Below are 22,911 nucleotides of genomic sequence, written 5' to 3'. Positions count from 1 at the left end.
TCCCCTGCCTCGGAGCAAGCCAGAGCCTGCATGGCCTCCCTCTGGTTGCTCTGTAGTGTGCTGCTGCCCAGCAGGAGGGCAGAGCGCAGGGCAAGACCCACCCCTGCCCCTGGGAGTTCACCCAGGGCTAAGTTTAGCCCCCACCATGATCCTGAGCCTTCCTCCACAGAAGCCAAGGGGGGATTTGATGATTTAGCCTATCCAAGTGCAGTGCCCATTCCAGACTCCGATGACTGAGCATGGGAGAGTCAGCAATCACCTCCCCGCCAGGTCACGCTTTTATTGGTATAGTCTGGCCTCAAAACGGTACATGGGGCGGGATATGTGGGCAGATAAATTACAGTTAGACAGACAGACAGAGGTAGGTCTGGGTAGAATCAGGCTCGTCACCACCACAGCCCAGGAAGTAAATCAACCCGTTACATGCAGAAATACCGGGCTGTGGAGGTGGCCATGGGGTTCTGGGTGGGAGTGTCTCCACTCTGACCCCAAGGGAGGAGGGTTTGGGGAGCAGGCAGCTCCCCCAGGAATTGCCCCCTGGGTGGCTCAAAGCCATGACCGGCTCGAGAGAGGATGGCAGGGACTGTCTATTTAGCCTGGTGGCTCTCACACTTTTGTACCGCTGACCCCTTTCACATAGCAAACCTCTGAGTGCGGCCCCCCCCTTATAAATTAAAAACACTTCTTTATATATTTAACACCATTATAAATGCTGGAGGCAGAGTGGGATTCGGGATGCTGGATGACAGCTTGTGACCCCCCCTGTAATCTCACAACCCCCAGTTTGAGAACCCCGATTGAGCCTGACTCTCCCCTTCCTTAGGCTGCACCTCTAGTCCTGGAACCTGTTGAGGAGCTCGCAGGTTTTCTTGTCAATCAGCTCATAGATCTTCTTCACGCGCTTGTCATTGGCAGCTCGGACGTAGCTATTGGGGTCCAGCACGGCCATGCCATCGTGCACCTCCCCCATGATAATAAGGGGCCCATCCTCTGTGGTCATGTTGGGGCAGGGGCAACTCCAGTCCATGTCGCTCAAGGTGACCTCCAGGTACTTGATGTTGAAGAACTTGAGGCCCATCTTCTCATCCTTGAGTATGTCCTCAAGGGCGAAACGGGCGATGCCCGAGTCCTGGTCCTCGATGATCTCCATGAGCCGGCCTACAATGGCAAAATCACTGCGGCACAGGCTCAGTACCATCTTGCTCTTGAGCCGACAGGCCTTGCACTGCAGGGTCTTGGGGAAGGGGCAGGCATCCTCACAGGTCTCCTTGCTCTCAAAGTTGTTGTCATTGCCCTCGCAGCCACCGTAGATGAAGGAGTGGCACTGCTTCATCAGGTGGTTGTAGGCCCAGCGGGCCTCCCAGTTCTTGCAGGGTCCCTGCACCATGGGTAGGGTGCACATGTTGACGGCGCTGCTGACACAGGCCGAGCGGCATGCCTCGTAGGTCTCAAAGTGGTTCTGGTTGGCACCACAGCCGCCATAGCGGAAGGTGGCGCATGACCCCTTCTTGGAGTCAAAATGCCAGCGCATCTGCTGAGCCTCGCATTCCCTCTTGTCGGGCTCCTTCAGGCACTCGGTGGCTGGGACCTGCTGGGTGCTGGGTGCCCTGGGCTCCCCCCCGGAAGGCTCTCTCTTGATGATGGAGAGGGGGAAGTCAGCCCGGAGAAGGCCGGCGGAGTTCCTGGCTGTGCAGGTGTAGATGCCGGTGTCTTCCAGCTGGGCATTGTAGATGACCAGCTGGCCAATATTCGTGACCACCACATTGCCATACATCTGGTCAGGCCGCATGATGAAGTTCTCTTGATGGTCGCTCTGCTTCTCCCAGGTGATGTCTGGCCGGGGCCGCCCGCTCACGTCGCAATGGAAGCTGACGGTGCCACCCACGTAGACTGACTGGTGGAAGGGGTTGTTGTAGAGGGCTGGGGGGATGGGCACCTCAGCAGCAGCCCCAGGCGTGGGGTGAACCGTGGTCTCCAGCGGCACCGGGCTGGTGTTCGGCCAAGTGAAGATGTACTTGCATGGCACCACGCTCAGGCTGATGCCCCGGATACAGGCCTCCGCATCCATGTAGCACTTGTTGTAGTATGTGAGCCCATCTGAGGCACATGTGAAGTTGGGCTCCTTCTCACACCTGTCCTTGCACTTGCAGATGGGCTGCCCGTCCCAGATGTCGCAGTCTGAGCCCTGCTGGGTGCACACAAAGCTCTCGCATGAGGCCTCCTGTGCCAGCTCCAGGGACGAGACACTGTCGGCATAACGGGCAGCCACGCAGCTCCGCAGGCCACAGACATTGGTGCAGCACTTCTCAAAGCCTTCACAGTCCTGCAGGAAAGCAATCAGCAGCAGGCTTAAAACCAGCATCCTCACTGCCATTAATACCTCACATTTATACCCTTACATTAGCTGTCTATCAACCACTTCCACCCACAACTGGAATGCAGCCACCTCTGGGGCAGCACATTGGCAGCTATTTAACAGCACACAGCAATATTACGCTACAAAGATTCTGCATCCACTGGAAACTGCAGGGGGACTTAGGAATGGAATTTCAGCAGGACACATCCCTGCTTCTTAAGGAAAGGCCCAGAGGAACATCGCAGGCCCTGAGCTTTGCATTTCATGGGGCCACTGGAAGATCAAGGCACTGAAGGAGCACTCAAGGAAGACAAGGCCATTGCAGAGAAACAATGATTTTTTTGCATGGGTTTTCACTGCAGAAGATATGGGGGAGACCCCCGCAGGTGAGCCATTCTTTTTAGGTGACAAATCTGAGGACCTGTCCCAGATTGAGATATTAGTAGAGGAGATTTTGAAATGAATGGATAAATTAAACACTAATAAGTCAGCAGGACCAAATAGCATTCACCCAAGAGTTTAAAAAACTCAAATATGAAATTGCAGAACTACTAACTATGGTATGTAACCTATTACTTAAATCAGCCTCTGTACCAGATGACTAGAAGGTAACTAATGCAACACCTGTTTTTAAAAAAAGGCTACAGAGGTGATTCTGGCAATTTCAGGCCGGTAAGCCTAACTTCAGCACCAAGCAAATTGGGTGATGTTATAGTAAAGAACAGAATTCTCACACACATAGATGAACACAGCATACTGGGGAAGAGTCAACATAGCTTTTGTAAAGGGAAATCATGCTTCACGAATCTATTAGAATTCTTTGAGGGAGTCAACAATCATGTGGACAAGGGTGATCCAGTCAATATAAAGTACGTGGACTTTCAGAAAGCCTTTGACAAGCTCCTTCACCAAAGGCTTGTAAGCAAATTAATCAATTGTGGGATAAGAGGCATCAGGCTCATGGATCAGTACCTGGTTAACCGATAGGAAACAAAGAGTAGGCAGAAATGATCAGTTTTCACGATAGAGAAAGGTAAGTAGTGGGGTCCTCCCAGGATCTCAACTGGGACCACTGTTGTTCAACATATTCATATATAATCTGGAAAAGGGGGTTAACAATGAGATGGCAAAGTTTGCAGATGATACAGTTTGCAGTTAAGTCAAAGCTGACTGCAAAGGGTTACAAAGGGATCTCACAAAACTGGGTGGCTGGGTGACAAAATGGCAGATGAAATTCAGTGTTGATAAGTGCAGAGTAATGCATTTTGGAAAAAAATAATCCCAACTATACATACAAAATGATGGGGTCTAAATTAGCTGTTACTACTCAAGAAAGGTCTTGGAATCATTGTGTAGAGTTCTCTGAAAACATCCACTCAGTGTGCAGAGGCAGTCAAAATAGACAGACTGTGAGGAATCATTCGGAAAGGCATGGATAATGAGACAGCAAATATCATAATACTGCTTTATAAATCCACAATACACCCACACCTTGAATACTCTGTGTAGATCTGGTTGCCTCATCTCAAAAAATATATATTAGAATTGGATAAGGTGCAGAGAAGGGCAACAAAAATGATTAGGGGTATAGAACAGCTTCCATATGAGGAGAGATTAAAAAGACTGGGACTGTTCATCTTAGAAAAGAGACAACTAAGGGGGGATATGAGGGGTCTATAAAAACATGATTGGGGTGGAGAACATGAATAGGGAAGTGTTATTTACCCCTTCACATAATGCAAGGCCTAGGGGTCATACAATGAAATCAATAGGCAGCAGGTTTAAAACAAACCTAAGGAAGTACTTCACACAATGCAAGTCAACCTGTGGAACTCATTGCCAGCGGATGTTGCGAAGACCAAAACTATAGCAGGGTTCAAAAAAGAACTCGATAAGTTCCTGAAGGACAGGTCCAGCAATGGCTATTAGCCAAGGTGGTCAAGGATGCAACCCCATGCTCTGAGTGTCCCTCGCCTCTGACTGTCAGAAACTGGGAGTGGAGGACGGGATGGATCACTGAATAATTGCCCTGTTCTGTTCATTCCCTCTGAAGCATCTGGCACTGGCCACTGTTGGAAGGTACGAATCTGGGCTAGATGCACCATTGGTCTAACCCAGTCTGGCAGTTATTATTAACCGTATAGTAACTGTCTCCTTTGCGTTCTCCATGCACCTCCCCTCCACGCAGCTCAGCGCACATTACAAACATTCATGACCTCAGCCTCATGGTTCCATGGGACCATTCTCCCCATTTTACAGATGGGGTAAACGTAGGCACACGTGGGGGGTGCTTTGCCCATGGGGCATGGTGAGTCAATAGCCGAGCTGGGACTAGAGTCCTGGCTCTCAGTCCTCCAGGCTTCATCGTATTCATGAGTCATGTTCCATAGTGGTTTTCAGCTCTATGGCTTCACACACACATTCCCTGCCCCAAGGTGCTAACAGCCGAGCTCTGTGGGGCGCCCCAGGAGTCAGGATTCTATCCCTGCCCACCATGAGGCTCTATAACTAGGGCCAGCGGGAGAGAGCAATGGGAACATGCCTATAAAGTCTGTTGAACCTCACAGGCCTGGGGCAGCTAGGGTTGCAGGCACCCCCTCCCCCCCACTCCCATTGGCTGAGAACCAGCCAATGGGAGTGCGGAGCCAGTACACAGGGTGGGGCAGCACGCAGAGCCTTGTGGGCGCCCCATCTAGGAGCCAGACCTGCTGGTCGCTTCCAGGGCACAGCGCGGTGCCAGGATGCGTAGGCACTAGCCTGCCTTAGCCCTGCAGAACCGCCAACCAGACTTTTAACGGCCCAGTTGGCAGCACTGACTGGAGCCGCCAGGGTCCCTTTTCAACCAGACAACTGGCAACCCTACGGGCAGCCCTGGGGAGGGACAGACTGGGAAGTGAGGGTGTCATAAACAGATAGCTAAGGGTTAATGTCTCTTTCACCTGAAGCACCTGACCAGAGGACCAATCAGGAAACCGGATTTTTTCAACTTTGGGTGGAGGGAATTTAGTGTCTGAGTCTTTTGTCTGTCTGCCTGCTTTCTCTGAGCTTTGGAGAAGTAGTTTCTACTCTCTAGTCTTCTGTTTCTAAGTGTAAGGACAAAGAGATCAGATAGTAAGTTCTATGGTTTCTTTTCTTTGGTATTTGCATGAATATAAGTGCTGGAGTGCTTTGATTTGTATTCTTTTTGAATAAGGCTGTTTATTCAATATTCTTTTAAGCAATCGACCCTGTATTGTATCATCTTAATACAGAGAGACCATTGGTATGTATTTTTCTTTCTTTTTTTATATAAAGCTTTCTTTTAAGACCTGTTGGAGTTTTTCTTTACTTCAGGGAAATTGAGTCTGTACTCACCAGGGAATTGGTGGGAGGAAGAAATCAAGGGGAGATCTGTGTGTTGGATTGCTAGCCTGATTTTGCATTCCCTCTGGGGGAATAGGAAAGTACTATTTGTTTCCAGGATTGGGAACAGAGAGGGGGAGTCTCTCTGTGTAGTTTCACAAAGCTTGTGTCTGTGTATCTCTCCAGGAGCACCTGGAGGGGGGAAGGGAAAAAGGATTATTTCCCTTTGTTGTGAGACTCAAGGGATTTGGGTCTTGGGGTCCCAGGGAAGGTTTTTCAGGGGGACCAGAGTGCCCCAAAACACTCTAATTTTTTGGGTGGTGGCAGCAGGTACCAGGTCCAAGCTGGTAACTAAGCTTGGAGGTTTTCATACTAACCCCCATATTTTGGACGCTAAGGTCCAAATCTGGGACTAAGGTTATGATAGAGGGCCTAAAAAAAAAAAAAAAAAATACAGCCCCGGCTTACCCTCGACCCCCTGAAACACCTCCTCTTTACACCTTTGGCGGGGTGGACTGGGCACCTGGCAGCATCTGGAAGTTACTGTCTTGCAGGAAGTCACTGGGAAGGGCCTAGTGAGGCTGTTTCCTCCCTGCTCTGCAAACCAGCGTGAGCCAGCGCCGCCTCCCAGCACCAGTCACCCCCGTGGGGCGCTGGGGCACGTGGACGGTTGCTCGCTGCACCGTTCCCCTGGAGCTGGCAGTGAGGGTACAATGCCTGTCGCACAGGGTCCATGGCCGGAATGCCAGCTTGCTCCCCCTTCCCTCTGATGCAGGTGAGACAGGTCCCCCTTATGTGCACTAGGGTCTGGGGACCCTGCCTCTCGTGGGGGTTTGAGCCCCTCCCCCTGCTGTCCCATGTGGGAGCCAGGATCTGGGGGCAGCCTGCCCTGCTGGGGGGTCTGAACCAGACAACCAGAAAGACAAAGGGTGGGCAAAGAAGCAGGCACAAAAAGGGGAAGTGACTCACCCACAGTCACCCCATAGGTCAGTGGCGGAGCTGGGAATAGAAGGCAGCTCGCTTAGTTTCTCCCTAACCACTAAGCCACACTGCCTCTCCACTGCAAGCCTCATTTATCACTCACAGCATACGGTGCTCCAGGGTCTGCAACTGGCACCCACATGACACAAAACGCTGGCTCAAATACAGTTTAGAGCCTCCCAGGCCAGAGGAAACCACTGGATCATCTAGATTGACCTGGTGATTTTAGCTGGGGGCTATGGCACTGTGAGTGACAGTCACAACACTAGGCCATCTATGGGCCCTCCCTTATGTCTACAGCATGGGGACAAGCCCTACTGGCTGGCTGGTCCAGGCTGCATTGCCTACACAATCACATCCACACCTTTTGACCCTTGAGAATATTGCCCTGAAATCCCTGGCTGATCTGCAGGTGGCTCCTGGCTATTTGTTTTCTCTGGCCCAGAGCCGGATTCATTGCCAGGCCCTTGTTAAGGCATCTCCCCCACAGGGGAGGCTTTGGCTGTGCCTTTCAAGGAGACACGTCCTGTCTCGCTCAGCCTGTCCAGTATCCCAAAACAGTCAGTGGGATGAAACTGACCAGCAGCCACAATTCCTCCTCCCACCCCTGAGAACTGCAGCTAGCAAATAAAAACCTGCCTGGATCTGAGCAAGAGCATCTGCCTGGACAGGCTGAAATCTCACACCCCAGGAGCCTGCAGAACAGGCCCTTGGCTCTTAGGCCTCAGGCAGGACATCACTGCAAGACTGCAGGTGTGCACAAACCTGACCCTCCTTCCACATGGGCTAATGCGGGGCGGAGGGTGGGAGAGAGAGCGCAGTGAATAATTCCTCAGGACTGGTAATCCTGAGTGCTTGTGCAGCATCTTACATCAGAGGATCAGTGACCTCACTGGCCAGGCCTGGACCCTCGAGTGCCAGGGTCATGGTTTGAGCTTGGAGGGGAGAGGCAGAGCTCACCTGGTCAGTGTGGCACTCCCGTTCGCAGGTGCTCTGGGCATCCACCCACAGGTTGGGGTTCAGTTGGTTGGGGCACACTCCCAGATGACTCATTCGGATTGGCTGTAGGCTGGCGCTCTCGGCCAGGACAGGCAGTAGAGACAGGAGCAGTGTGGCCAGCATGGGGTCGGGCTGACCTGCCTCCCGGAGCTGGAGCTCCCCTTTTTTCCTCTTTAATCCCCTTCTTCCGAAGCACCAGGAAGGCATCAATTCACACCAGGCTCCCTCTCCCCAGCCAGGAGGGCTCTTCGCCTTGCACAGCTCCTGACACACAAGAAGAATCACATCCAAAAAGCAACCCGGCACGTGCAGAACCCAGACCTCTGGCTCTACTGTGCCCAGGGCAAGCTCCGCATGGGCTCTCTGGAGACGACGCCTGACGCACGGTCTGCTTCAGGGGCTGCTTGCTGGCTGCAGAGCCCCCCGAGGCCCTTTAAAGGTCATCTCCCAGCAAAGGGTTTCTGAGAGATCCCAGGGCGAGTGCCTCTGGGGGAGGGGGACTGTTAGAAGAGAAGATTCATGCAAAGAAGGGGGAGAATGGATCCATCCATGCGATTCCCAGATCCCCCCAGACTTCATCCATCTGGTTTCCTAAGGAGTTCGTTAAACCCCAGCCTCAATGGGTGTTTGGTTCACAGCCAAGGCTTGAAGTGTGGCTTTAGCCCTCTTGGGTGTGTGGAGCAGTGGAGTATCCCACCGAGTGGCTGTGAGCCTGGTCTGGGGTGTGCCTGTGTGTGTCTGTGGCGTGGGGATGGGAGGGGAGGGGAGGGGAGGAGAGGGAGGCAGGCATGTAACCTGAGTCCACTCCTCTCTCACGGATGCGTCTGGGTGTTTGGAATGGAAAAGCCGCTGACCTCAGACTCTAACCCTGTCTGAGCTGATCGACTGGGCAAACAGTGGGAGAACATCAAAGGGCCTGTGGAGCCTCCAAAGAGCGAGAGGGAAAGGGGGGGAACCTCCAGCCAGAGAGTGAATTCTTACGGGATGAGAAAATCGCCCCAGCACATTGCCCATTTGGAGTGTGATTGACCATGCCAGGCCCAGTAGCAAGAGACAAGCCCAGATCTTTTGCCAGGTGCCTGGCCAGTTTGCTGAGCTGTTTCTCCTGCTTCCTTTTTATTGGAAAGCTGTTTCCAGGGGCCCAGGGAACTATTTAGGGGTGGAGTGGCAATCTCTGGGCTCAATTTGGAAGGGCTCTCAGATACCACAGTGATGGGCACCATATGGGAGCCTGAACTCAGGAGGTGGGCTCCAGCAGCTAGCACTCTAATGCCTGCTGATGCCAGGGCAATCTACGGGCGATGACTTTGCCAAGCAATGACCCAGGCGAATTGCTCTGAAGGGCAGGGGGAGTTGCTTAGGGACAGGCTCTGTGCTTAGCCATGGCTGGGGGAGCAAGACAGCGGACAATGCCTGCTTGCCCAGGGGCTGCAGTGCATTGTTATCCTGCTAATCCTGAGGCCATTCACAGCCAACTCAGGGGGCTGTATTGAAAGCTCAGCAGGCCCGTTTGCTACCTAGGTCCATGTTGGGGTGACTGGAGCCAGGAAGTAGATAGTCACCCACATGTCACGCGTACTATCCACCGCCCCACGCAGCACACTAGGAAATGACACAGGGGGAAAACCTGAACTGATGCTATTGGAGTTTGGCCGTTGACTTACTGAGGGCCTAGCTTACATTGTTTTCCACCCACAGATCTGCTAGCTTATCACACAGAGGGGCCAGCACTGTTAACCCCACGGGAAACAGGCACCTCAGGGAGGTCAAGCAATACTAGGGGCATCTGACCAAGGCCTCATATAGTACACTCCGAGGCAGAATTTCAAGCCTTCCTAGCCAAAGGGGGAGCTACAATACCTGGAGCTTTGTTTGCCTGGTGCCCATCGTCCTAGCTGGCAAGGCAAAGAGCTGGAGTGAGGGCTGCACCCAGATCTGGAGAGGAGGGACTGCATAACTCTAATGGAGAAACCCAGTCAAAAGGGTGTGTGCTGTATCCAATGCACCCATCTTCCTCCCAGCACATGCACACCTGCTACCAGGGGCTGCATCCTTGAGACATGGGAACAACATGTGACCACCTCTGGTCAAGCCTCTTCTGGATCTAATGATTGTAAGGAGCAGCCGCTGAGTAGGCTTCCGGAGACACGATGAGGACTAGCTCACTTCCCAAGAGATGGCTTGGCTCAAAGGCTCAGCACCTTGAAGTGAGAGATGAATCTCTTTAACGAGAGCAGTATGGTCAGCACCTGGCTGGATGCCCACAATGCCAACGGAGGAGGAGAAGGTGGCTACATGGTAGTGGACTGAGCATAGGTTTGGGAGCCAGGGATTCCTGATTTATTTTCTCCAGCTCTACTCTGAACTCCCAGGGTGATCCTGAGCAGTCACTGCCCATCTCTGGGCCTCAGTTTCCCCATCCATAAAACAAAGCTAATGATCTTGATCTCACCCCCGGACTGCTATGAAGACTCATTTGTGTTTTCACACACAGCCCCCCCTGGTTATAGAGGGCTAAGTGCCATTGTTATTACTCTAGATGAACAGCCTGGCCCTGACGACAGCTGCAGCCCATGCAGGAGGGTTGGATTTGGAAAGCATGCCTGTGGGTTTAAGGCAGAAGCCTTTACAATACTGTAATAAATTCACAGCCCCAGGATGCCTCACAGTTGTTGCTATGGTGCACACTCTGGTCACTTACAGCACTACACAGCAGCAGCAGGGCTAGGACTCAGCTCCTCCATCCCGAAAAGCGCAGGCACCTACCACTTGAGCTAAAGGACAGTAGCTAGCATAGGGTCATGACACACAGTGGAGCTGTGCTGACCCCATCTGTAGAGGGCAGTGGTAACACATACTAACCAGTTTACTACAGTATAACAGAGTGCAAGGGCATTAGATCCAGCATCTAGCTGTGACCCTGTCCATCGTTGGTACTAATACAGACCTTCTGACCATAGTATCTGAGCACAATCTGTGGTGTATTTATCCTCACCCCACTGCTGGGAGGTGGGGCAGGGCTCTTGTATCCATTGTACAGCTGGGGAACTAAGGGACAGAGAGATGCCTGGCCTCGTCTACCTTGGGAAATTGAGTAACAGCTATTGGGGAATTAAAGTTACTTGTATTCTGGAATCGTAGCCAAGTGGTCATAATTGGGTTAACTAGGATCTCACAGTATTGTGGGCTGGAGCCGTGCTCCCCTCCCCCCTCCCTTAGTGCCTGTTTTGTGATGCAGCTGAATGAAGCAGTGAGTTCCTTGCCTGCAATCCTGGGAGGAGAGAGTTTGTTTTTGTTGTGTTGAGCAATCCCTTTACAATCATCATTATTCCAGAAGAGCTTATTCTGGTCAATTTCCCCTTGCAGATAAGGCCCAAGGCCACCTGGGAAGTCTAGGATTCAACTCCTTGGTCTACTAGTCTCCCAGATCTTAGGCTAGTGCACTAACCCCTGCTCCTTTCTCTTGGGGAGGCCTCCCACCTGATTGCAGCTGAAGTTTCCAAATACCAGTCACCTCCTCTGCCCAGAAATACACAAGCAGCTCATTTCCCCACAGCTCAGAAATGTCCTGCTCTGACAGAGATCAAGTGATAAGCAAACCAACAGCAACAACAGTGCTTTAAAGCCAACTTTTCCAGGTCAACAGGTTGTGTGTCACTGCCAGAATGAATGACTTGTTAGCTGACTCAGGCCCCTCCCTTGTAAACATCCTGTATGGGTCCCAGGATGAAACCAGCAGGAGGAAACCACTTCACCCATTCCTTTGGCGCCAGAAGAAGTGATTTTACAACTGCAGGTGCTGAGAATTAAGGATGAAATTAACAACATAGGGAATAAGGTCTTTGGAATTGACAGAAATTAGCTCTGTGCTAATAACTTGTAAGAGCAAGTTTCTCTAGAGTGTACACTGAAATCCAAGGAAGATGCCACTATTATCTAAGACAGTGCTTCTCAAAGTGGTGGTCCGGTCCGCGGCAGGTTTCCTCATAAGAGCGTCGAATAGGATAATAATATGGCACCGGTCCCTGGCACATTGGGAAAAAAAATTGCTGGTCCCCCACATTAGATAGCTTGAGAAGCACTGATCTAAGAGACTAAGCTGAAGTCTCGCCACACATGTCCCGCTCCTCCAATTGGATCAGCACAGATGGGCCCCTGGGGTCCATGCGGAGTAGAAATGAAAGCAAAGAGTCTCTGCACAGGTGCAGGGATCTGCCTATATGGATCCAACTTCAGGATCAGGGCCCTAGTGACTCCAGTTCTACTTCAAATTCATCCTGTTAAGCAACTTGGTTTTTTTGGGGGTGCAATAGGAATCCCTTCACCCAGCACTGAAATGCAGCCCCTTCTGAGGTGAGATGTGGCAGCTGTCAGACAAGGTGAGAACCTCTACCTTGATATAACACTGTGCTCGTGAGCCAAAAAATCTTACTGTGTTATAGGTGAAACCGTGTTATATCGAACTTGATTTGATCTGCCGGAGCACGCAGCCCCGCCCCCCTGGAGTGCTGCTTTTACAGCGTTATATCTGAATTTGTGTTATATCGGGTGGCGTTATAACGGGCTAGAGGTGTATTTTAAACGGGAACTTAAAATAATGTAGTAATCAAAATAACTATTTCTAGAGACCCTCCCCAGACCCATGCAAATGGGACAATCATGGCATCATGCATTGCAATTACACCCTGTCAAACAACATTACAAATCACTTGATGCTGTTGCAGCCAAGCACTTTGGAAAGGATAGTTCAGTAGGGCATGGATTGGGACCCCTTGAACAAAGAGGATTCCCTGAATCTATCTGAGGGACTAATACAAACCCCATTACAGTAATAACCTCACACTCTTAATGTATTTGCTCACAAACCCCTTTTAAGATACCTTGCCCTATTATTCCCATTGTACAGATGTGCGAACAGAAGCACAGAGATTCAGGCCCTGCCTACACAAGGAGATTGACTGGAAGAGCCACTGTAGAGTGAGCTGTTCTGCCGTAGCCAGGACCGGTACTAGGGTTTTGAGCGCCCTAGGTGGACAGCAATTTCGCCGCCCCTCCCGCTGGTCCCGCGGCTCCGGTGGAGCTGCCGCAGTGGTGTCTGCGGGGCGGTCCACCGGAGCCGCGCGAGCAGCCGACCGTCCACAGGCACGACTGCGGCAGCTCCACTGGAGCTGCGGACCAACGGATCCTCCCCAGGCACCACTGCTGCAGCTCCAAGGGAGCTGCCTCCCGCCCCCTCAGGCGGCTCCCTGACCCAGGGGACACCCTGGGCTGCCGGCTGCCGTGGCGATGCCCTGATCCGGGGGACCCCCTGGGCTGCTGGCTGCTGCAGCGGCACCCTGACCCGGGGGACACCCTGGGCTGCCGTGGAGGCACCCTGACCCAGGGGACACCCTGGGCTGCTGGCTCCCGCCAGCAGCTCAGACTCCCTCTCTGTCCCAGCAGCAGTGGCTGCTCAACCATTTAAAAAAAAACTGGGGGGCGCTTTTTGGCACCCCCAAATCTCGGCACCCTAGGCAACTGCCTAGTCCGCCTAAATGGTTGCACCAGCCCTGGCCGTAGCTTTGCCATTCAATTTCCCCGGGTAGACAAGGCCCGCCCAAGGTCACACAGGAAGCCTGTGACAAAGCAGGGAGTTAAAAGCAGGTCTCTTAAGGCCAGTGCGCTAAGCACAGGACCAGAGCCAGCCTGTGGGACAGATCAAGGCCTTCTTAGAGCTGGGGGAACTGTGGCATACAAAGGCAAAGGGGTTTGGTCAAGGTCATGCCCCCAACAGAGGCAGGGCTAGAGTCTGAGCTTGCTGGCCCCCGTCCTGTGCGTTACCCACCAGAACGTCCTCCCTCGAGTGAAACAAACTGTGATCAAGCTGCCTCACCACATTCAGCTTCCATTCACTGAGCAGGCGGGATCTGTGCCCATCGCTCCTGCAGTGATTGACCGGAAGCCACTCAGGGGAGCCCCCGAACTCCCCATCCTCCCCTAAGGAGAATCCAAATTAACCTGAGTTTAGATAGTAACATCCATGCTGTCTGTGACAAGAGCACTTTCCACCTTTGAGAGACTGTAGGTAAATAATTATCCAGAAATGATACATGGCACATAGGAATTGCCAGGCTGTATCGGACAGTGGCCAGTACCAGCTGCTTCAGAGAAAGGTGCGAGAACCCTGCAGTACTAATCTCATCTAGCTCTTACATAGCACTTTGCATCCATAGAACTCCAGGTGCTTTACAGACAAGGTCAGTATCATCACTCCCATTTTATAGATGGGAAAACTGAGGCCCAGGGCAGTGAAGTGACTAGCCCAAGGTCACCCAGCAGGCCCCCATCAGAGTTGAGAAAAGACACCCCACCCCCAACACACACACACCTGGGTTTTATCTTAATCCCAAATAGTTAGAGCTTGGTTTTATAGCCCTTCCCACATTGGTTTGGTGGCATTAACTATTCCGCCTCTGGATCTTCTGGTTATCCTTAGGACTCTCCAATCCCTCTTTGAATCTTGCTACGAGTGTGTGTAATTAACCATGCTTGTCTGGAATGCGTTCTTGTAGCACCTGGAGTCCCATCCAAGACTAGGCTCCAACATGCTTGGCAAGCTACAAATAGAATAGAAATTGGGCCCTTCCCCAAGGAGTTTACATGGTCACTATACTGCAGACAGTAGGAGCCTGGAACATTATGCCAGTGGCAGGGAGAACATTCAAATCCTCTTGCCACACTGAAGCTAAAGGAGAATCTATGTTGGCTACCAGCAGTATAAGGTTTATGACACATTGTTGAGCAGTTCTGATTCCATTCCGTAGAGAGCAACTGAGAGACTGCCCTGCTCACTGCAATATTTACAAAATGGCTGAACACACAGTACGTATGGTAAATGCATTACGAGCAGGGGAAAGCAATTGCGAGTTCTAGACAGGCATGTTAATGCCCTGTGTGAGCAGAGCGCAGGCCAAGAGCCAAACGTGCCCCGGCATACTGACCCCAAGCTAGCAACCCACAGCGTGGGTGGAGAGAACAGATGTGCGCTCTGGGGCAGCCGCTGCCGGAGTGTGTGACACAAACATGGTGACCTTGACTCTGTTTTGATATCTGACCTGCATCTCACTCTCCCCAAACAGCCGGCTTTGCCAGAGAAATTGCTCACACGGCCTCAGGTAACCTGCCTTGGTCACGGGATGGCTGTATTATACTACGTGTGGCCATTACCAGCACAACCTAGAAGTGGCAAAGGAGGGACTGGAGAGCTGCTCCCTGCAACTACAGAGTTGGGGTTGGCTCGCTAGCCCTGGAGGCTGGAGCCCTGCACCCACAGAACAGGTATGGAGGCAGTGCAGGCTCCCTCAACTCCACGCTGCCAACATGCCTCAACCTTGACCTGGATCAGTCCCTTCTAGGGGGGCCTCGGAACATCTCCATAACCTCACCCGTCTTTGGCTTTTCTGCTGGCAATGAAAACATGAGAAGGCTGCTGCATGGAATTGGAATGGCTCAGCTGTGTCATAGGCCTCATACTACTAAAAGCAGAGAGAGTCTCTTTTAATGGAAGTGGCAGGGATCCTATGGGGAACTGACAGCTCATTTTAGCTAGGCTACCAAGCAACCATTGGATGGAAACAAGGCTCGGCTAGACTCAGCCTAGTCCAGTAAAGGAGCAAAACTCCATGACCCCTCACTGATCCCTGGAGCTATCAAGCCCCACCTTCAATTTCCACATTATTTCTGCTGGTGAGCTTGGAATGCCCTAGAGTCTGTGGGAGATGCCTAGTGGAGACAGGGCAGTGAGCCTTTGACATATGTTAAACGGATTGAAGGACACAGTGCCTTTGCTATGCTGGGCTTCACACATACTAGCTAGCACCTTGTCAACACTAGCCTAGCCTTGGACAGGGCAGGGAAGGTGGGTTCTACTGCCCCCAAGGGAACTTACAGGTGTTTTCACGGTTAATGCGCACTAAAACGGCTGTGGTGATTTCAGCAACACTTCCACAACGGCTGTCTGACACCTGGAGCCAGGCCTGAGTGGCCCTTGTTCAGCAGGGAGGTAACTGGGAAACCTGGTACTCTAGCAAGTGGTTGCCTTATAGACTCATAGACTCATAGACTCTATGAGTCTATGAGTCTATAAGGCAACCACTTGCTAGAGTACCAGGTTTCCCAGTTACCTCCCTGCTGAACAAGGGCCACTCAGGCCTGGCTCCAGGTGTCAGACAGCCGTTGTGGAAGTGTTGCTAACATAGTTCATGCAACTTGTTCTATGGTAAGAAAGGAAGGTTTATGAGCTGTGACAGCACCGCACATGGAGTATCAGCTCTGTCTGGTGACTAGAAATCATCCCAAGCTTTCCACTCCAACAGGAGTTCTGTTCTGACAGGTCACTACAGTTGGTCCTGCCAGGCACAGTACCAAGCCCAGCCTTGACACCTTTGGTTATGTTACTGCACCACACTTACCATGGGCCTGCTGCACTTTGAAGGTGCGTGGAAACCCAAGCCAGTGCAGGATGCAGCTGCCTGCTTACCAGCAAAGCTCTTAAGACCAGAAGACACCACGCTGATCATTCTAGTCTGAGCTCCTGCCTGGCACAGGCTATAGGATTTCAAAGCTTCCCAAGAGCACGACTGTCAGATTCCCAGCCATTTCTACTGTATTTCTTGTTTCGCTCGCATCTCCTCTGCTGGCTGAGTTTGGCCATGACACGAGTGTCACTAACCGTTCTCTGCCAGCACTAGATTAAAGGGTGTGTTCATCTCCAGGGCACGTTACCGAGAGAGAACCAGTCCAATATAAAACAATCGTGAACAGCGGCAAAGGCACAGGTGCTTCCTGTGACACTGACAAATGCAAGCTAAGGGCTGAGCTGAGATTCACAGATTTGTTTCACTTGTGGCAGCTCAGATTCATGCTCAGATTCACAGCCCCAGAAAGGCTAGTTCAGCAAGTTGTCTCCCCTTCAAACTGCCTGCCCTTCAGGGCCATTGACAAGACAGCAGTATGGTGGACACCGGGGCCCTTTTGGGTGCAGGGGTGACGGGGCTTCCTGTGTTTACAGAAGAGCAGCAGCGATACTGGGAGGAAGAATATGTTAAGGCAAGCTACTGCCACAAGTTGACAATTCCACAGTTCTACAACCGTGCTTGCATAGTGCCCTTATGTGATTGGCTCACTCTTTTACCTGGGAAGCGAGAGACACTCAAAACACAGGGATTTTGCATTAAGCAGCCCAGCTCCTAACGCTGCACGGTGTACACAGGTAGTGTATCCATAGCTGGGAAATATCTACCTTTGGATCAGTGCTAGGGAAGTTGGGCTGGGTCACAGACCCGCTGCAGGTACAGGCCACAGCAGACTCATGGACCCCTTATGGGGGACTCCCTTCCCCAGATTAATTCCCCACTGTCCTTGCTCACCCGGTAGGTAAATGGGCGATTTTTGCCTGGCTGGGAAGCACCCCATCCTGTCTATTCTGTCCTCCTTCCAGCATCACTTCACCTCGTCTGAGCTGAACTTTGGCCCCCGGCTTTTATCCCTGCCCCCAGTCAGATGCTTGGGAAAGCAGAGCGCTGCACTGTCCTGACGACTGAGACCTGGGTGCCATCCCAATGGCCTCAGTTCTTCCCCTCAATTCCACCACAGCCTGGCACACAAGAGGAGGGGGAGACCAGGCCAAGCCTTGTGCACTCCATGAGAGCGCCAGGGCAGGTGAGCAGCCTGAGTCTGGAGCCTCTTAAATTAAATGTCTGCTCCTGCCAGAGCTGCTGACAGGTGAACACACCTCCTGGCAGATGGAACCATAGACAGCTGGTGGGGCTCCCAGGATCGGCCCAACCCCCTGCTGCGCTCAGTTCCTGGGAACAGCCAACCAAGCCAGCGCAGGGTCTAGCAGGTGCACAGGCTGTGACAGAGGGCCAAGGCCTCCCAACTCACGTCCCCCGCCCCCCCACCCCCCAGTGACACCTTAAATAACTGCTTCTTGGAGCAGCTATCCTGAACCTCACAAGAGACGAGGCAATTTTTGATTTAGCTCTAAGTGGTGCACAGGATCAGGTCCAAGAAGTAAATAGAACTGGACCCTTTGGTAATAGTGACCAGAATATAACCAAATTTTATATTCCTGTGGCAGGGAAAACACCACAGCAGCCCAACACTCTAGCATTTAATTTCAGAAGGGGGAACTACGCAAAAATGAGGAGGTTAGTTAATCAACATTTAAAAGGTACAGTACCAAAAGTAAAATCCCTGCAAACTGCATGGAAACTTTTTAAAGACAGTGTAATAGAGGCTCAACTTAAATGTATACCCCAAATTAAAAAACACAGTAAGAGAACCAAAACATGGTTAACCACCATGGAGAAACAAAAACATAAAAGAACAGTGAGAGGCAAAAAGGAATCTTTTAAAAACTGGAAGTTAAATCCTAGTGAAGAAAATAGAAAGGACCATAAACTGGCAAATGAAGTGTAAAAATATAATTAGGAAGGAAGGCCAAAAAAGAATTTTAAGAACAGCTAGCCAAAGACTCAAAAAGTAATAGCAAAAATATTAAGTACATCAGAAGCAGGAAGCCTGCTAAACAACCAGTGGGGCCACTGGATGATCGAGATGCTAAAGGAGCACTCAAGGACAATAAGGCCATTGCGGAGAAACTAAATGAATTATTCGCATCAGTCTTCGTGGTTGGGGATGTGAAGGAGATTCCCAAACTTGAGCCATTCTTTTTTGAGGTGACAAATCTGAGGAACTGTCCCAAATTGAGGTGTCATTAAAGGAGGTTTTGGAACAAACTGATAAACAATAAGTCATCAGGACCAGATGGTATCACCCAAAAGTTCTGAAGGAACTCAAATGTGGAATTGCAGGACTATTAACTGTAGTCTGTAGCCTATCATTTAAATCAGCTTCTGTACCAAATGACTGAAGGACAGCTAACGTGATGCCAATTTTTTAAAAAAGCTCCAGTGGTGACCCAGGCAGTTACAGGATGGTAAGCCTGACTTCAGTATCTGGCAAACTGGTTGAAACTATAGTAAAGAACAAAATTGTCAGACATATAGATGTATATAATTTCTGTGGGGGTGGAGGAGAGTCAACAAGGTTTTTGTAAAGGGAAATCATGCCTCACCAATCTACTAGAATTCTTTGAGGGGGTCAACAAGCATGTGAACAAGAGGGATCCAGTGGATAAAGTGTATTTAGATTTTCAGAAAGCCTCTGACGAGGTCCCTCACCAAAGTCTCTTAAGCAAAGTAAGAAGTCATGGGATAAGAAGGAAGGTTCTCTCATGGATTGGTAACTGGTTAAAAGAGAAGAAACAAAGGGTAGGAATAAATGGTTAGTTTTCAGAATGGAGGGAGGTAAATTGTGGTGTCCCTCAGGGGTCAGTACTGGGCCCAGTCCTATTTATGAATATAAATAATCTGGAAAAAGGGGTAAAAACAGTAAGATGGCAAAATTTTCAGATGATATAAAACTACTCAAGATAGTTAAGTGCCAGGCAGACTGCGAAGACCTACAACAGGATCTCTCAAAACTGGGTGACTGGGCAACAAAATGGCAGATTAAAATCAATGTTGATAAATGCAAAGTAATGCACATTGGAAAACATAATCCCAACTATACATATAAAATGATGGGGTCTAAATTAGCTGATACCACTCAAGAAGGATCTTGGAGTCATTGTGGATGGTGCTCTGAAAATATCCACTCAATGTGCAGCGGCAGTCAAAAAAGCAAACATTAGGAATCATTACGAAAGGAATAGATAGTAAGACAGAAAATATCCTATTGCCTCTACATATATCCATGGTTCACCCACATCTTGAATACTGTGTGCAGATATGGTCACTTCATCTCAAAAAAAGATATATTGGAATTGGAAAAGGCTCAGAAAAGGGCAAAAAAAATTATTAGGGGTATGGAACAGCTGCTGTATGAGGAGAGCTTAATAAAACTGGGACTTTTCAGCTTGGAAAAGAGATGACTGAGAGGGAATATGATAGAGGTCTATAAAATCATGACTGGTGTGGAGAAAGTAAATAAGTAAGTTCTTTACTCCTTCTCATAACATAAGAAGTAGGGGCAACCAAATGAAATTAATAGGCAGCAGGTTTAAAACAAACAAAAGGAAGTATTTTTTCAAACAATGCACAGTCAACCTGTGGAACTCCTTGCCAGAGGATGTTGTGAAGGCCAAGATTATAACAGGGTTTAAAAAAGAAATAGATAAATTTATGGAGGATAGGTCCATCAATGGCTATTAGCCAGGATGGTGTCCCTAGTCTCTGTTTGCCAGAAGCTGGGAATGGGCGACAGGGGATGGATCACTTGATGATTACCTGTTCTGTTCATTCCCTCTGGGGCACCTGGCTTTGGCCACTGTCGGAAGACAGGATACTGGGCTAGACAGACCTTTGATCTGACCCAATATGGCTGGTCTTATGCTATTATGTTCTTATGAGGACCAATGGGCTGAGAGGAGCTGATGCCCTGTGCTCCCACAGGCCGGCGTTCATGTCCCCTAGCAGCGGGCTATGTACCGCACTGCCTCCCAGGCCCCATGCGCAGACTGCAGACTCAGCTTCTCCTGGTGCACCTAGGAATGCAGGGAGAGAGACTCAACCCAAGGTGACACTGGCTGCCATGGAAGCAGAGACACCCAGCCACAGACACTCCACTGTCAATCTGAGCAGCCAGAGCCTATGTTCCCAGATTATCAGCCCTGCGGAGCTGCTCCATGGGCCAGAATTTACAGATCTGCTAATGCTGTACTTACCAGCCACCAGCACAGCCGTGACACAGGATTTCACCACCGTGGCTGGCCAGCCTCAAGGCGAGCTGCTGCTCATCAGAATGCCACAGGACCCCGGAAGAAGGATGTTTAGGAACAAACAGCAACAGCAGAGGGCAAATGCATCATTTTAGTGATAGTCATCAGAGGCCCATGAATGGAGACACAAGATGTCCCATTTCAATCAGCAGAGCACTGTGTAGCACCATAGAACTTGCTAGTCCAGTATCCAGACGCTCACAGTGACCAGTACATTATTACCGAGGAAGGTGCAGGAAAGCCTGCAGTGGGCAGGTTATCCCAGAATCTCTATTTAGCCTCGCAAATGAATTCTTCCTGACCCTCCAGTTAAGAAGTCAGCTTGTGCCCTGAAGCATGAAGGTTTATGTAGGACAGGCCAGAAATCATGGTACTCAAAGCTGTGTTAACACAGGAAATAACAGTTTGGACAGAGCCAGACAGCGCTTAGAAACCAGGTCCCTGCTGGTCTCCAATATCTGACTGAATGTGGCCTAACTCCACCGGCCAGCCAATCTGGGTTTAATCTGGAACAATTCTTAGCACCTATACTAGGATTCCAGAGCATTTGACAGAAGGCTGGTAAGTCTCATTGCTTCCGTTCCCAGATGGGGAAGTCGAGATACAGACAGGACACAACGTGCTCTAGGTCACAGCAAGTCAGCAGCAGCGTTAGGAACTAGAATCCAGGAGTTCCGATGCTCAGTCCTCTGCTCTGGCCACAGCACAATGCTGGTTCTGGGGTTTAAGCAGAGGCCTTAGTCCATTTAAGCTTGGTTTGTGTAACACAGTTCTCATCCCAGGACAGACAGGGCAAGGCCCATACAACCTTTCCAGTCCGATGGGCCAGAGACTTAGTTCGCCATGTTGTGGGCACCTCGGAAAAGGGGCTGCATGGCATCATCGGTCCCCATCCAATCATGTTTCTGTACTTCCCCCTACAGAGTTGCTGCCTCTTCCTCCAGAGAGCAAGGGGGACAAGCTTATAGCAGTTTGATTCACCCCCAGCAGCAGGGCCAACGAAACAAACAGAGCAGGGGGGACCGGTCTTTCCTATAGTTCTGGACACAGAACTGGAGCTATTCCTTTCCAGTTCCTCCTGCTTCACCCAGTCTCCGTCACCCGCTTCTGAGTTTTCCTCTTGATCCAGGCTCACTGGGCAGAAGAGCCAAGGTCATCCGGTCCCCAGCCCTGATGTGGTAAAGACATTGATCAGTTGAATACGCTGTATCACCTAGTGCCCTCTGCAGGCAGCTGGGGGTGCCACACAACAGCAAGTTACACATTGGAGGGACTCTTTTACTCACCGCGGAAATGCAGCCGCTTCTGAGATAGAACATGGCAGCTGCTCAACAGCCATGCAGCAGTTAAGGCCAGGCTAGTGGGAGGAGAACATTACCAGGGGAGGTTGATCCTGAATGTTCACAGAGGGGGAGCTGCATGGGGTGAACACAGGTATCACAGAGGGGAAAATGCTCAGGTTTGAGGGGTAGGAAGTACCTAGGAGACTTTGGGAAATACCCGTGTCTGTTTCGGGGGGCATGTGCATGGCAGTGGCACCTCACAGGACCTCTATAGGGGAAGGCTTGCAAGGGACAAGCCTTTCTCTAGGGGCAGTGACCCAATAAGCCAGAGGAGAGGGCAGACTGGCTCCCAGCCTGTCACATGTCCCAGAGCTGAGCCTGGCAACCTTCTCCCCGTATGCCCTTTGCCTTAGGCTCTATCCCCTTCCCTTAGACCTGCAAGAGCGACCCGAGGGGGGCTCAGGGCTGTGCCACACGCTGGGGTCTCCCTCATCTGTCTGATCAGGAAGCTGGGAGATGCAGGGAAATGCCGGCTGCACGGGGCTGAGCGGGTTTTGATTCAATAATCAACAGCAGCTTCTTGCCATGAGCTACACCTGCCCCAGTCCTGCCAAGCTCCTGGCTTCCCCCTCTCTTCTCTCCTGTCCCACAGCATCTCAGCTACACCCTATCCTTGATGCACTGATGTGCCCAGGGGTGCAACATGGACACTGCAGCAACTGACCTGTCTCCAACTGCCCAGGGTCTCCCTCCGCAGGCAGCCCATGACACCCCCAGATCACTGACAGAGCAGCTGCAAAGACAAAGAGAGTGACCTCACCGTGTGTTAATAGAGGCCCGAAGGGGAACCCCAGCAGGAACCAGCAGAAACGCTGTCACTGGGAAGTTAAGCACAGTACATGGGAATGCTGCCAGCAGCCATATAATCCAGCTCGTTTAACCTTGGAAAGTGTCACAGGTCCTGCTATGCAGGGCTGGGTAGCCAAGATCTCTGCCCATAGTCCGTAGACTCGCTCGCTTTACTGATACCTTAGCCCTGCCCCACACTTCGGGTCTGTTGCATCCACACACTGCATCTTCTTTACCTGATTTGTATCTCAGCACCATCTGACCCTGGTTGTTGTCCC

At 51.0% G+C, this 22,911-nt stretch overlaps 1 protein-coding gene across 3 annotated transcripts; it reads right to left on the bottom strand.

The window, feature by feature from the left end:
* Positions 1-279: 279 nt before the first annotated feature.
* WFIKKN1 (WAP, follistatin/kazal, immunoglobulin, kunitz and netrin domain containing 1) lies at positions 280-22,911 on the bottom strand. 3 transcript variants are annotated; one of them, XM_050968253.1, is made up of 4 exons: positions 22,509-22,911; positions 20,448-21,671; positions 7,640-7,942; positions 280-2,323 (listed from the first exon to the last, which is right to left on the bottom strand). In XM_050968253.1, exons 3-4 carry the CDS (start codon positions 7,883-7,885, stop codon positions 833-835), a joined length of 1,737 nt encoding a protein of 578 aa, XP_050824210.1. In that variant the 5' UTR covers positions 7,886-7,942; positions 20,448-21,671; positions 22,509-22,911; the 3' UTR covers positions 280-832. The 3 variants fall into 3 exon arrangements, with proteins under 3 accessions (XP_050824210.1, XP_050824211.1, XP_050824212.1); XM_050968254.1 differs by lacking the exon at positions 22,509-22,911 and having other exon boundaries at positions 20,448-21,743; XM_050968255.1 differs by lacking the exons at positions 20,448-21,671; positions 22,509-22,911 and having other exon boundaries at positions 7,640-8,069.

This window comes from Gopherus flavomarginatus, chromosome 9, assembly GCF_025201925.1.
Source record: "Gopherus flavomarginatus isolate rGopFla2 chromosome 9, rGopFla2.mat.asm, whole genome shotgun sequence".
NCBI lineage: Eukaryota > Metazoa > Chordata > Testudines > Testudinidae > Gopherus > Gopherus flavomarginatus.
Note: the sequence above shows the minus strand (reverse complement) of the source record. Positions and strands in the feature narration are given on the sequence as shown.